The sequence below is a fragment of the Populus nigra genome, chromosome 11, assembly GCF_951802175.1.
Source record: "Populus nigra chromosome 11, ddPopNigr1.1, whole genome shotgun sequence".
In the NCBI taxonomy this organism is placed as follows: Eukaryota; Viridiplantae; Streptophyta; class Magnoliopsida; order Malpighiales; family Salicaceae; genus Populus; species Populus nigra.
The window spans coordinates 482,969-495,455 of record NC_084862.1 but is presented as its reverse complement, the minus strand read 5'-3'; the positions used below and the strand labels follow the sequence as shown (position 1 = coordinate 495,455).

The 12,487-nt window shown below is 30.8% G+C and overlaps 2 protein-coding genes across 2 annotated transcripts; one reads left to right on the top strand and one right to left on the bottom strand.

Annotated features, from left to right (window-relative positions):
• Nucleotides 1-450: 450 nt before the first annotated feature.
• On the bottom strand, nt 451-2,673 carry LOC133706195 (EPIDERMAL PATTERNING FACTOR-like protein 6). Its single transcript, XM_062131672.1, has 3 exons — nt 2,021-2,673; nt 1,808-1,854; nt 451-944 (listed from the first exon to the last, which is right to left on the bottom strand). The coding sequence occupies exons 1-3, from the start codon at nt 2,160-2,162 to the stop codon at nt 711-713; spliced, it is 423 nt and encodes a 140-aa protein (XP_061987656.1). The 5' UTR covers nt 2,163-2,673; the 3' UTR covers nt 451-710.
• An 8,393-nt stretch (nt 2,674-11,066) lies between these two features.
• On the top strand, nt 11,067-11,939 carry LOC133668621 (protein GRAVITROPIC IN THE LIGHT 1-like). The gene has a single exon (XM_062088577.1). The coding sequence runs from the start codon at nt 11,067-11,069 to the stop codon at nt 11,937-11,939; it is 873 nt and encodes a 290-aa protein (XP_061944561.1).
• The last annotated feature ends 548 nt before the right edge of the window (nt 11,940-12,487 follow it).

Below are 12,487 nucleotides of genomic sequence, written 5' to 3'. Positions count from 1 at the left end.
CCATTCTCATCCAGCGCACATTAGCCAGACTGACGATTCATTTCCTTATTTACTGCTTCACATTTGTCCTGTTTCCATGAATGCTGATAACTTGCGCCACCCGGTTTCACTTAAACCATGTCCATGCACTCTAAATTCCATATCCCATCTATCAATGTCAAGTCGTGAAGGCTAGTGCTCCTAGTTCTAGGCTGTTCTTTGTGCGCACGTTAGCACATGTAAAGATATTCCCCAAGTGGGAAATTGAGCTAGGTGATCATTGTGTACAAATTCTTATATATACTATGCACATGATTGGTACTATGCCAATCATTGATTGAATGATTTTTTTCCAAGAAAGCTGTGCTAATTATTAGATAATTAATGGGGTTATTGTTAAGTTCACAGAATTAGAATAAATCACATAAATTTACCTTGAAAACACTTGTTTAAGTTCACAAAATCACAAAATAAAGGCATAACACTTTGTGGTAGTTATATATCAGGTAGTGTTAATATCATATTCTTTACATAATAAAGTAAATTAGGGAAAGCTATATATGTTCCTATCCTCCTCAACATTCATCACGGTAGGATTAATAATTAACTGTTAACATTTTTGCTCCATATAGTCACCACACAAGCAAGTAATTTCATCAATTCGAGTTCCTTTCTTCTTCTTTTTTCTTCTTTAAAAACAATTATCTAGCTAACTGCATGATTATATATCATCATGGCATGTACAACTTGTTCCCACACTTGCACCTCCATGCTTCTGGGTAATACTCAGTAGTAACCGGAGTCCCCGGCGGCATAGCCACATGCACCGGCTTGCATGGGGTGCAATTGCCACACTTGGAAGTGCAACGCGGTGGAGATGACCCTGGCCCACTCAAAAACCTCCTTGCCATGCTCGAAGAAACCTCCTTTTGTTCATCATAACCTGGTCTTGTCTTCTCAAACTCCTAAAAAATACCATAACCCCATTAATTATCTAATAATTAGCACAGCTTTCTTGCAAAAAGTCAATCAATCAATGACTAACATAGTAGCAATCATGTGCATGGTACACATAAAAATTTGTGCACAATAATTTACTAGCTCAATTTCCCACTAGGTGATTCATCCTTACAGGTGCTAACGTGCGCACAAAGAATAGCCTAGGACTAGGAGCCCTAGCCCTCGCCAGAAGGCATTGATAGATGAGACATGGAATTTAGAGTGCATGGACATGGTACCGGTTAAACCGCTGAGCATTGGTGGCGCTAAGTTACCGGCATTCATGGAAACAGGACAAATGTGAAATAAGGAAATTAATCTTCAGTCTGGCTAATGTGCGCCGGATGGATATGGCATGGTTTACCCTTAAAGGAACAACGAGTACATTCCTATATTATACTGTATACTGTGATGGCTAATAAATCTAAATCATATGACTGATGTTATCATTGGATCAGAGGGATCAGCATAGCAGTTTGTATGGTTACAAGATCAGAAGATGATCGTTTATTTTTTTTTCTTTTTGATAAATACTAGAAGATTAGAATTTTGAGGATGTAGGTACTAGGTACTGACAAGACATAACTTGATCTTTGATCATAACGGGGAAAAGCATATATTGGAAATCTTGATCAAATATGTTGAGTAGAACAAAAAAAAAACATTTAATCATATGGTAAATTATTTAAAATTAAATTATTGATGGTATAATTCATGTGGGAAATTAATGAAATTGATAAGAAGCAGTAATGGCATTGGTACAATGAAGTATATTGTAGGTAAGTGAAGTGAAAGCAAACAATTAAAATTAATTAATAACCAAACTCACCTGGAAATAAAAATTATCTGCCTTTTCAGATAATGGGCACCTTATGCCTGCAAGGAATTCAATTAATACATGTTAGTGTATAAATGGAAATGGGGTAAGAACAGCTAGCACTATAGTGAAAATAGTGAAGTAAAAATTAATGAAGATGGTTTGATGATCACCATGAAAGTTTAAAGAAGAGGAGGGAGAGAATTGGTGAGAATCGTAGCTTACCTAGACATGTAGTATTGGAAGTGAAGGGCCTGAAGAGTGCAACAAATGACAAGAAGAAGAAGAAGATGGTGAAGGAGACATAATGAAAGAGAGAGGGCTTGTTGTTGAAGAAGAGTGATCGTTTTCTCTTCAAGCATTCCATTAACAAGTAGAGGTACTCAAAGCTAGTACTACAAATTCCCTTTAAGAAGACAAATATAATTATAAGCAGCTAGCTAGCCACTACGTACAGATGAGTATACATGTAGGGAAAAGATTGACAGAATGTGAGCCTTTTCCAAGGACATAAACTTCCTTCTTTGTAATTCTTTGACTCTCTTTAAGACTCAGATTCTACAGTAATAGTCAGTACATATGGAATTGAATAGTGAGAGAATACACCTTCCAATTCCCATGCAAAGCTCGTATTAAACCAAATAGCTAACATCTTATTCTTATCCTACTTGCTAGAGTAACCCAAAATTCACTTTTGTTCATCTGTCTCTCTCTATGTCCTTGTCTCTCAAGAATCTTGATGTAGTGAGTAGTAGCTAGGTAACTAGGATTGTGTGTTTGAGTGTGTTAGTGGGGGTGGCTGCAAATATAGAAAATATATATGGAAAAAGTGGGTTGTGACTTGTGAGAGATCTTTGCAAAGAAAGTATATTGCTGCGTGTGTGATTGTGTGTGTGTGAGAGAGAGAGAGAGAGAGAGAGAGAGAGAAGATGGTGAATCTAAGTTATTTGGATCATGGGTTCCTAAGCTTTACAATGTTGAAGTCTTGGATCCTCTATTTGCAGACTTTCTTCGTTGTCTTGCTGTGTTTTCAAGACCAAGCATGAAAAATTGCACATAAACAACAAACAATCCATATAAAAGTGGTTGGTTAAAATGTGACGCTAATGGTTTGTAGTTCATTTTAGCATCTATAAGCCTTAATATTGCTCAATTGTTATATTGTTCTTGCCTGTTTAATTTTGAAGAAAATAATAGATTAAAACGTTTCAATGCAAGGAAGTAAAAATGATGAATTTCATTGGAAATGAAGTAATCAAATCCATCAAAATTTCTCAATAATCACATTATCATATTAAAAAAAATCACGGTATCAATTTCTATTTATAGCGAAAGTGACAAACAATTATTTTTATTCAAGCACTCATCATATTCATGACTCTAATGAATTTCTTATTATTATTTTTTTATATCAGGGATATAAACTCATAAAAAAATTATAGATTTTACACTTTTTTTATTGTGTTAATAAAGGCTAACACTGTATATAAAAACAGATATTGGATAATAAATTTGATTGAAGAAATAAAGATAAAAACATAAGATAAACTTCTTTATGAAAAAATCTTATAGTAAATCAATACATAAAGTGCATGGAAGATATATCTTTTTTTATTTTTACTGTCTCAGTTTTTTTTTATCTGATGTAGTAATCAAATACTATCTAGTGTGAAGAATTATATTTCAGGTCACACTTATTAATTTACGATGATAGACTTTTTTTTTTAACCACGATAAATTTAACATGGATAGAGAGCAAAAACAAATGCAGGAACTGCATGTTATTGAATTTGGACATATGCAATATTATGGAATTTGAATTTTCCAGCTTCCATTATTGGTTTGGTTGAATTATTAAACTCCAACAACCAATGAGGACTTAGATGCTTTGGAATATTTTGCTATTTGAAATTGAAATGCCAAGAACATTACTTTAAAACACATATGACACAACTTCCCTGTTGGCCAGTAGTCGTTGCTGCATTTTAGGACCCAAAATTTCAACTCGACTTGCCACCATGGAAACAAAAGGTACATGTTGTCTGCCGTATTATGTGCTTGTCGGGCTTTGTGGCCAGGCTGATCGAAGGAGTGCTGGTGTCCATAATTTTAGAAAAATATATCCGAATTTAATCATGTTTGACTGATTTTAACTCAAATCAAATAGATGATAGAGTCATTAGATTGGTGGGTCCAGTCTATATTTAAAACCACATACTAGGATATTTTTTAATCATCTTTTTCTTGATTTTTGAGAATGGAATTTTCATAACTGAATTGGAATTTAAACAAATATTTTCTTGCAATCTATATTTGCATAGAAACCCATGCATGTACACCCTAAATCAACACTTAAGAACAATCAATTTTAAGGCATTTAGCTAGGAAGTAAATGAATCTGGTTAAGCATTCTAAGGCATTTATAATATTTTTTTATGATAATCTGAATTAATTTAACCATCCTCACACTCACTCAGGGAATTGTTTTGCATGAGAACGCCCTTGGATAGGCCATTGATCAATGACTTGAAGAGGAACAGAAAGGATGGGAATATGCATGGGATGTCGTCATCACTGTCTAAGTAGCACCGTTTCCAACCTTATCAATGAACCTAATAGATTCTTAAGGCAAGAACTTGAAGACAAAGCCCAAACAAATTGTGTAAGATATATGAATGGATCAACTCAGGCTGTACCCTGTATCCTGCTCAGACTAAATTCCAAGGAGTCCGTATACTCCACATGGTCCTAATGACCTTTCAATTCTCTCCATCGAACCTTTTCCCTTTCTAAAAAAGTATGAACTTTTTAATTCTCGAAATTAACAGCCAAAATCTCTAACCTTCGATGTGTCTTTTCCTCTTTTTTTTTTCTTTTTTTTTTAATCCTATCGATCCTCTTCCTTGTTAAAACTCCCTTTTGTGTCATGAACAAGTAAACTCTATCAAGAGTCTAAAACCATTTCCTGTACTAATAGCATACAATTTAGGATTCTATCTTGCTATAAATTCCATAACCTTGCATTTTCACACCTCTTGAAAGAATATTTTTAACTATTATAAAACCTGGAGTGGCACAGCAAGTTAACATGGAGCCTAATTTGATTCGGGTTTCACAAAAAATAAAAGAGAAGATTCATCCGAGTAACTTGATAAAAAAAATTTAATATATTAATTAGATACATTATTCACATTCAAATTAATATATTTATGAATCTTTTTACTACAACTTTTTTAATTCAATTCCAAAATAAAACAGATAATTTTTATTTTAAAACCAATTTGAGATCACTATATAAAAGTAATTCCATTTCTAGTTTAGCCAAAACTCCAAGGCATCCATAAAATACTATGGTCCAAACATATAATCTCTAAAAAAAATTACAGAAAAAATATTTTAAAATTTAAATTAACATAGTTTTAATTAATGTATAAATTGGTTCAAGAATTTTTTTTATGTTCAATTAAGAAAATTCCCAAATTGACTTTTGCCCATCCAAAGCTTGAGGTTGGATAGTAACATGGAAAAAAAATGAGGGTGACAAGTGAAGACAATTATCCATCCTGACAGACTCGTCTCAATTATTTAACGTGAATAAAGCCGATGGTCTCTATGTTGTAGATTGTGACAAATGGGAATTTAATTTCCTATAGAAATAAATTTTTAATAGTGAATAATTTGGAAATATCTTTGGGTCCACAAATGGAGGGCCTGTAAAAATTCTTTCTCAGACAAAGCCATTGGTAGCGACAGTGAACTACTGTTGGATCAGGATCTTGGAAAAAATGTCCATGGAAAACTAGACAGTTAGCACCTAAAATTTCACTACAAACAGAAGAGAGGTCATGCAAAATCTAATAGAAAATATTTTTTCCTTAGGATCGACCTGTAATAAATATAGGATTGAGCTGTAAATAAAGTCATCATATCATATCTTATTAACAAAATATTAAAAGAAGTAATATTTTTTACAAACAGAAGAGAGGTCATGCAAAATCTAATAGAAAATATTTTTTCCTTAGGATCGACCTGTAATAAATATAGGATTGAGCTGTAAATAAAGTCATCATATCATATCTTATTAACAAAATATTAAAAGAAGTGTTTTTAGTATGCATCATCTTATAAAACATTATTAATTTTAATAATGTTTTATATATATTGAGTTTTATTATTTATTTTAATTATTTTTTTATAAAATTATTTTAACTTTATGATCAAGTCGCGTGTTTAATTAATGGGTTAATCCTAGAGTTGGCTATTGAAAAAACATCAATCAATTTGTGCCTTTTCATTTGTTGTCCACAAGAATTGGCTTTGGAATTAAAAATATCTACAATTATTTTTGGAAGGCCAATATGGTCCTAGGAATTCTAATAATTTTGAAAATTTAGGTTTTACTGATTTGAATAAAAGAGCCGAGTCCTTTAAGAAAAACAAATTGCAAAGGAAAAGACAAAAACAAGTTGAAATCATCAAGAAATCTCTGTATCAACTCAGAAGATAAAAACAAGTAGCCGAAATCTTTCAGAGATCTTGTGGGGGTGACTACAAACAGTTTGCAAAATTCTCCCGCCACTACCTTTGAATCAAATACTGTAATATTGTAACATTATTGAAGTGATAGCAGTTTGATGGATGACTTTGTAACAACCACTTACTTTTGAAGTTAGCTTCATCCACAGGCCTTTTGTCTCTGAATTATGCAAAGTGCAAACAGCTTTTGCAGCATTGTTTGCAAAAAACAGTCACTTTGGCTGGCCCCTTGATACATGAGAAGGCAAATTGTAGAACAGTGAAAACACTGAAAAGAAGTTGTAAATATGCGACATCCATGATGAAGTAATAATTGTTGGATTTTACAAAGCTGTACAAACAATGAAAATTATAAATTAATTTTTTTTTTGAGTCTCAAAGATTATTTTGATATATCTAAAGTTGTTTAAGATTTATGTGAAAATTTTCTAAAAATCATATATTTTTTTCGGATTTGAATATTTACTTTAAGTTTGAGTTGTCACAAATTATAAATCGTTCAAGAGTCTGATCCCTGTCGGAAACTAATAAGAAATTTTATAAATCTTTTTAGGATAAAGTAATTGCTATATTTTAGAGTGCTAACTTTTGTCTTTTATGTTTTAAGTGTGTATGTATTATATTTTTCTCATCTTAAAAAATAAGAGACATAACTTTTTTATTTATAAAGAAATCTAAAAATTCTATAAATAAAAAAATTCAATTTGCCCTTCAAATAAATTTTTATTTATAAAAAAAAACCCTAAAAACCCTATAAAAACCAATTCTTAAGGTCAACATGCATTATCATTATTATTTTTTCATTGTGTGGAAACATACTAAAAAAAACATGAATTGTTCTCTGACCCTGACCCTGTTCTTCGATTTGTTCATTCCAATTAGGCCTCTTAGCTAGGCCTGCTTAAGTCCTCCCACTAGATTTGCATTGCCAATGAAATACAAAACCCGTCTGGCCCATTTCTCATAATTTCTATGTATTTCCCTTCGCTGCCATACAGGGCCGAAGAGGTAGCTGCTACCCTACGCCTTTCTAGTTTCTTGCATCACTTCAATGGCTATGTTTCAGTCTGATAATTAAATTCCTTTTTCTTGGGATACTTAAAACTTCTGACACAGAACATTTAGAAGAAGAAAAAAATCCAGGAAAAGAAACCAGCGTGTGGTTACTAGTTAGTCTTTTAACAACACAAGTACCTCCTTTGGTTTGGTAATTGTCTTGTGGTTGTTTCTTCCTTTGGGCTACCTACAAATTGGGTCTCTAATTTTGATGGCCATTTGAAATCATAAGACATATTAACCTACTTACCTTCATACTTATTAAACCAGGTGTACAAATTGACCCGATTGACCCGATCAAAGGATCAGGTTTTAGATCACACAAATTAATATGGATCAATCTAAAAAAATTAAAAAAAATTTGAGAATTTAATATTTCATATGAAAAAAATTAAAAAACAATGTATATAGATTAGGGTTATATATGCTGTAAATAATAAAGTTTAAAAAATTATTTCAAAAAGTTTTTTTATCTCACATTAAAAATATATTATCTTCTCTTTTTAAGTTGAATTATTCAAATCATAAAAGTTTATTATCCCATATTGAAAAAACACAAGTTTTTTCTTGTGAACATAAAATATATATACTAACAGGTTTTCAATCTCATATTGAAAAAATAAAGCCTTTTTCTAGTGTTTATATAGTGAAGATGTATTGGTCAAATATACTCTAATGCCTCTCCCTTAGTTTTTAACTTATCTTTATTTTAATATTTAGCCAAACAAAGCCTTAAAAAATCCAGAAAAATTCTAAAAATTCCAATGACCATTTTGAAATTATTTTTGGGTCCCATGCATATTTTCCTGATATTTTTGTTTAATATCAGGTTCTAGACTTACACTATAAGATATGAACCCGGTATTAAAAATACTTAGTTTTCTCTAAAATTTCAAAAAAAATTCAAAAATTTTCCTCATTTAAAAATTACAAAAACATTTGCTTTATTTTCACGCATACATCCAAGTCTCTCAAAAAATAAATAAATAAAATCATATTTTTCTTGAAAAAATATATTAATATACATGGTATGTTTTCACATTTTTATACAAAATTCAAAAATATATCTTTGCATGCATTTTAAATTTAATAATCAGTTTATTAAATCTATGAGAACTTGACTAATATTTCAATAACCCCTAAAAATTTTAATTCAAGAGAATTAATGGTCAATATTATGATATAAATACTGGATCTACAAGCAGGCTGATATTTAAAGATCAGGAGTTGACCAAAAAATTCTTCGAATTATTTTGAATATTCACCAATTTTATTTGGAGGTATTTTTCACCACAATATACAAGTTATGGAAAATTCTTTCACCTTCCAGGATAATTTAACTCTATTAGGGCACCTATATGGATTCTTCCTACAATAATTCATTTGGACATAGGAGTCTATAATAAATTTAAAATTTCAGATTTATTCATAAAAGTAAATCTTTTTTTTCTAAGCTATATACTGACCATCTGCTAGGAATCTATCAATACCTTTAAACCACATCTAGATCACACAATGTAGCCTACATCAGGTAAGGTGTGCTAGGGGTGCTGATACTTTCCTTAACCATAACCAGTCCTTTACCTTTAGAATTTTATATAAGATCAATACACATGAGTCTCCTAGCGACTCTAAAAAAAACAACTAAATGCGCGCACGCACATACACACTACATAATATTTAAGTGTTCACAAAATTCATGAGTTACTGTATAATGGAATATAATTGAATGATTTGATTATTAATAATAGTATCAAATCAAGTAAGAGAATTTAATCAATTCTCATTCTTGAAAAACAATCTAAATGTAAAACACAAATACAAAAGATGCTAGTTTATTGATAAAACAACAATAGTATTTAGGTAGTGTATGACTTTGTGTTATTGGTTGTTTTTTAAAATGCTTTTCACTTAAAAATACATCAATATATATATATATATATATATATATATATATATATATATATATATAACATCAACACATCAAAATGATTTAAAACATAAAAAAATAATAATTTAAAAAGTACAACATGACAGCATAAACAAGCAGGGTCTTAGTTTGGATATTGCTTTGAAACAAACATAACAATTATATTGATTTGTAATAACCAAAAGCCTCCTCTTCTTACTGGTAAAGATAGGGTGAAAGAATTCGTGTATTTTAGAACTATAACACAATTTCATAAAATGTTTTGGGAAAGTAACACAAGTTAGAAAAATATTATAAAAATAGCACAGTTTGAACAGAACTCCTATTAAAAAGCACGGTTGAGCACAACCATTGTTGAAAATAGCAGTTGGACACAATTATTGTAAGAGTTGTTCCAAAAACCATGTCTCTTTCAATTCAATTAACATATATAGAAAGTCAACAACATTTTTTTATGAGGATCCAATGACCAAGAAATGAGATTTAAGATCCAACGGTCAAGAAAGAATGAGTCACCAGAAACACATTGAAACTCCATTTTCGACACACCCAAAACCGTTAGAAAAATCTCGATAATATAATTTTTAACCACACCTTAAAAGACCACCAAATATGATTGGAATTTGTTAAAGGTTTTGTTTGAGGTTAATTACAACATCATTTGACATTCTTCTAATGTGTAGTTAGAATTTTTTCATTGAGATCTTTTTAATGTTACTATGTGTCAAAAACATAGTTTCGGTGTGTCTATAATGACCAATTCTTTCTTTTCTTTTTTTTTCTTTATTTATCTTTCATGCCACATCATCATATCTCCTTTTTTTTTTCTTGGCCATTAAAACTTGAATACAATTTTTTAATTATTGAATTTTCATAAAAATTTTGGTTGATTTTTGTTTAAATTAATTAATTTATATAAAAAAATATTTTGAAATATTTACTATCCAACTGTTATTTAAAATAACGGTTGTATAGAAAAACATATTCTAAAACGTGAATGTTATTCTAAATAGAAGTCATGTATAAAAACAATTATTTAAAAAGCGGTTGTCTTCAGACTATTCTATGTTCCAAACACTTTTTAAACTGTTATTTTCCAAAACTTTTAGCAAACTATGCTATTTTTGAAAAAAAAAAAACAAAGAATTCAAACACTTGAACCTCTGCATGAAGTGAACAGGTTTTGAGCGTGACAACGGAAGCAACTTCAGTTTTCTTGTTTGTTTTTAGTGTTGTTAGAATGTGTTTTTAGTGCTCTTTTCTGTTTCTTTTTAGCTCAAAGTTTTAATCTTGGACTGTTGTTTGTTTGATAATCTTGATCATAGCGTCCTGTTCTTCTTGAACATCTTAGATTTGGGATTTTTTAGTAAAAGAAAAGTAGTTGATTTGATAAAGTTTGAATCTCTTGTGTTCACTTTCTTTTAAGCACTAATCTTAGTTGTTAATATTTTTATAATCAAGTATTAAAACCCCATTTCATTTCTTTAATCTTTGGATGGTTCTCGCTGCTATACTACCAGGTTTAACTCATCTGACCAGAAATCCTGGTTCTTGTCGGTGGTTGATATGCTTTGAAAGATCCTATTTTTGTGATTTTGTTAAGTTTGGGATATTAGTGTCTGAAAAAATTGTTAAATCCTGTTAATCTTCATTATTAGTAGATCTGTTTTACATTGGGGTTTTAGATATCTCCAAGGAATGGAGCATGTTACCAATAAACTTTGTAAACCCGCTTCAAATATATATGAAATGGTCTCCAAATTTGCGAAAGCTTGCAAATTGAGATCTATTGGTGTCTTCTCCAATGACCACCAGTATCAAAACAACCTCATTGGAAACAATGATGGCACGTTGATGGGTGAAGATAGTAGTGATGCTGCTGAGGAAACAGAATTTGATGATGAGAAAATCCATCCACAACCTGTTGTAGTTCCAAGCAAAAGCAAAATGTGTGGTGATGACGATATTGTGGAGTTGTTTAACACAGTTTCTGCCTTGAAATTAGCTTATATTCAGCTTCAGGAAGCACCTATTCCCTATGATCCGGATAAGATTGTAGCTGCCGATGAACTTGTTGTGGTTCAGCTTGAAGCACTTTGTAAGTTCAAGAAGGCATTTAAGGAGAAGAAATTTTTAAAAACCAAGCTTAATCCCTCTCGTTTTGATTGTCTACGATCAGAAATTGATGTTAATGAGAAGCTTTTAGAGAAATTGATGTCTCAAAATAGAGATAAAGATGCTGAGATTGTACGCCTGCAACAAGAACTCTACAATTTGGATTCAGGGAATATGGCATTGGTTGAGAAGATTAGAGAGAAAAGTTTGGAGAGAAAGAATATGAGGATTTTGAATGTTTCCATGTTTGAGCATGCCTTCAAAAGAGCTTCGAAGTCGATTCTTGACTTTGCGAGGCCAATAATTAGCTTGATGCAAACTTCAGGTTGGGATTTAAACCTGGCAGCAAAGCCCATTGAAAATGGGGTTGTTTATGCTAAAAGGTCGGACAAGAAGTACGCATTTGAAGCCTACATTACACGAAGAATGTTTCATGGGCTATCACTTAAATCCTATAACGTGGATGACGTCTTGCGGTTCGAAGATCCTGTTGGGTTTCTTGAATAGTATATACTTATTGGAAATAATAAAATAAAATTATTTAAGAGTTTTTAGGATTTTATTAGATATATAGATCTAAAATATTTGATGGATATATTACAAGAAAATCTAATTTTTTTTTTACTTTGAATAATTGTGTAAAGGTGGAGTTGTCACAAATCACAAATCGTTTAATTATCCGGTTGCCAATAATATAATCCATATCGACCACCAATGAGAAAACTTCTAAATTCCTATTTAGAAGAGATGTATTATTATGCTTGGAGTGTTAGCTTTCTATTCTCTGATTTACATATTTTTTCTGTCAATCACTCTTAAAAAATAAGAGGCATAACTTATTATTTATAGTAAAATCTGAAAAACCCTATAAATTGACAAAATATTAATTTTTTCCTGAATAATATCCATATATTAATTCAAGATAATTTTAGAAACTAACTCAATCAAGTCTTTGAATTTTTTATTTATTAATTATATTTTAGTCTTTAATTTTTAAAATATATTTTAATCAAGTCGTACTTAATTAAATTATTCTAATTTAATTTCTGACTAAT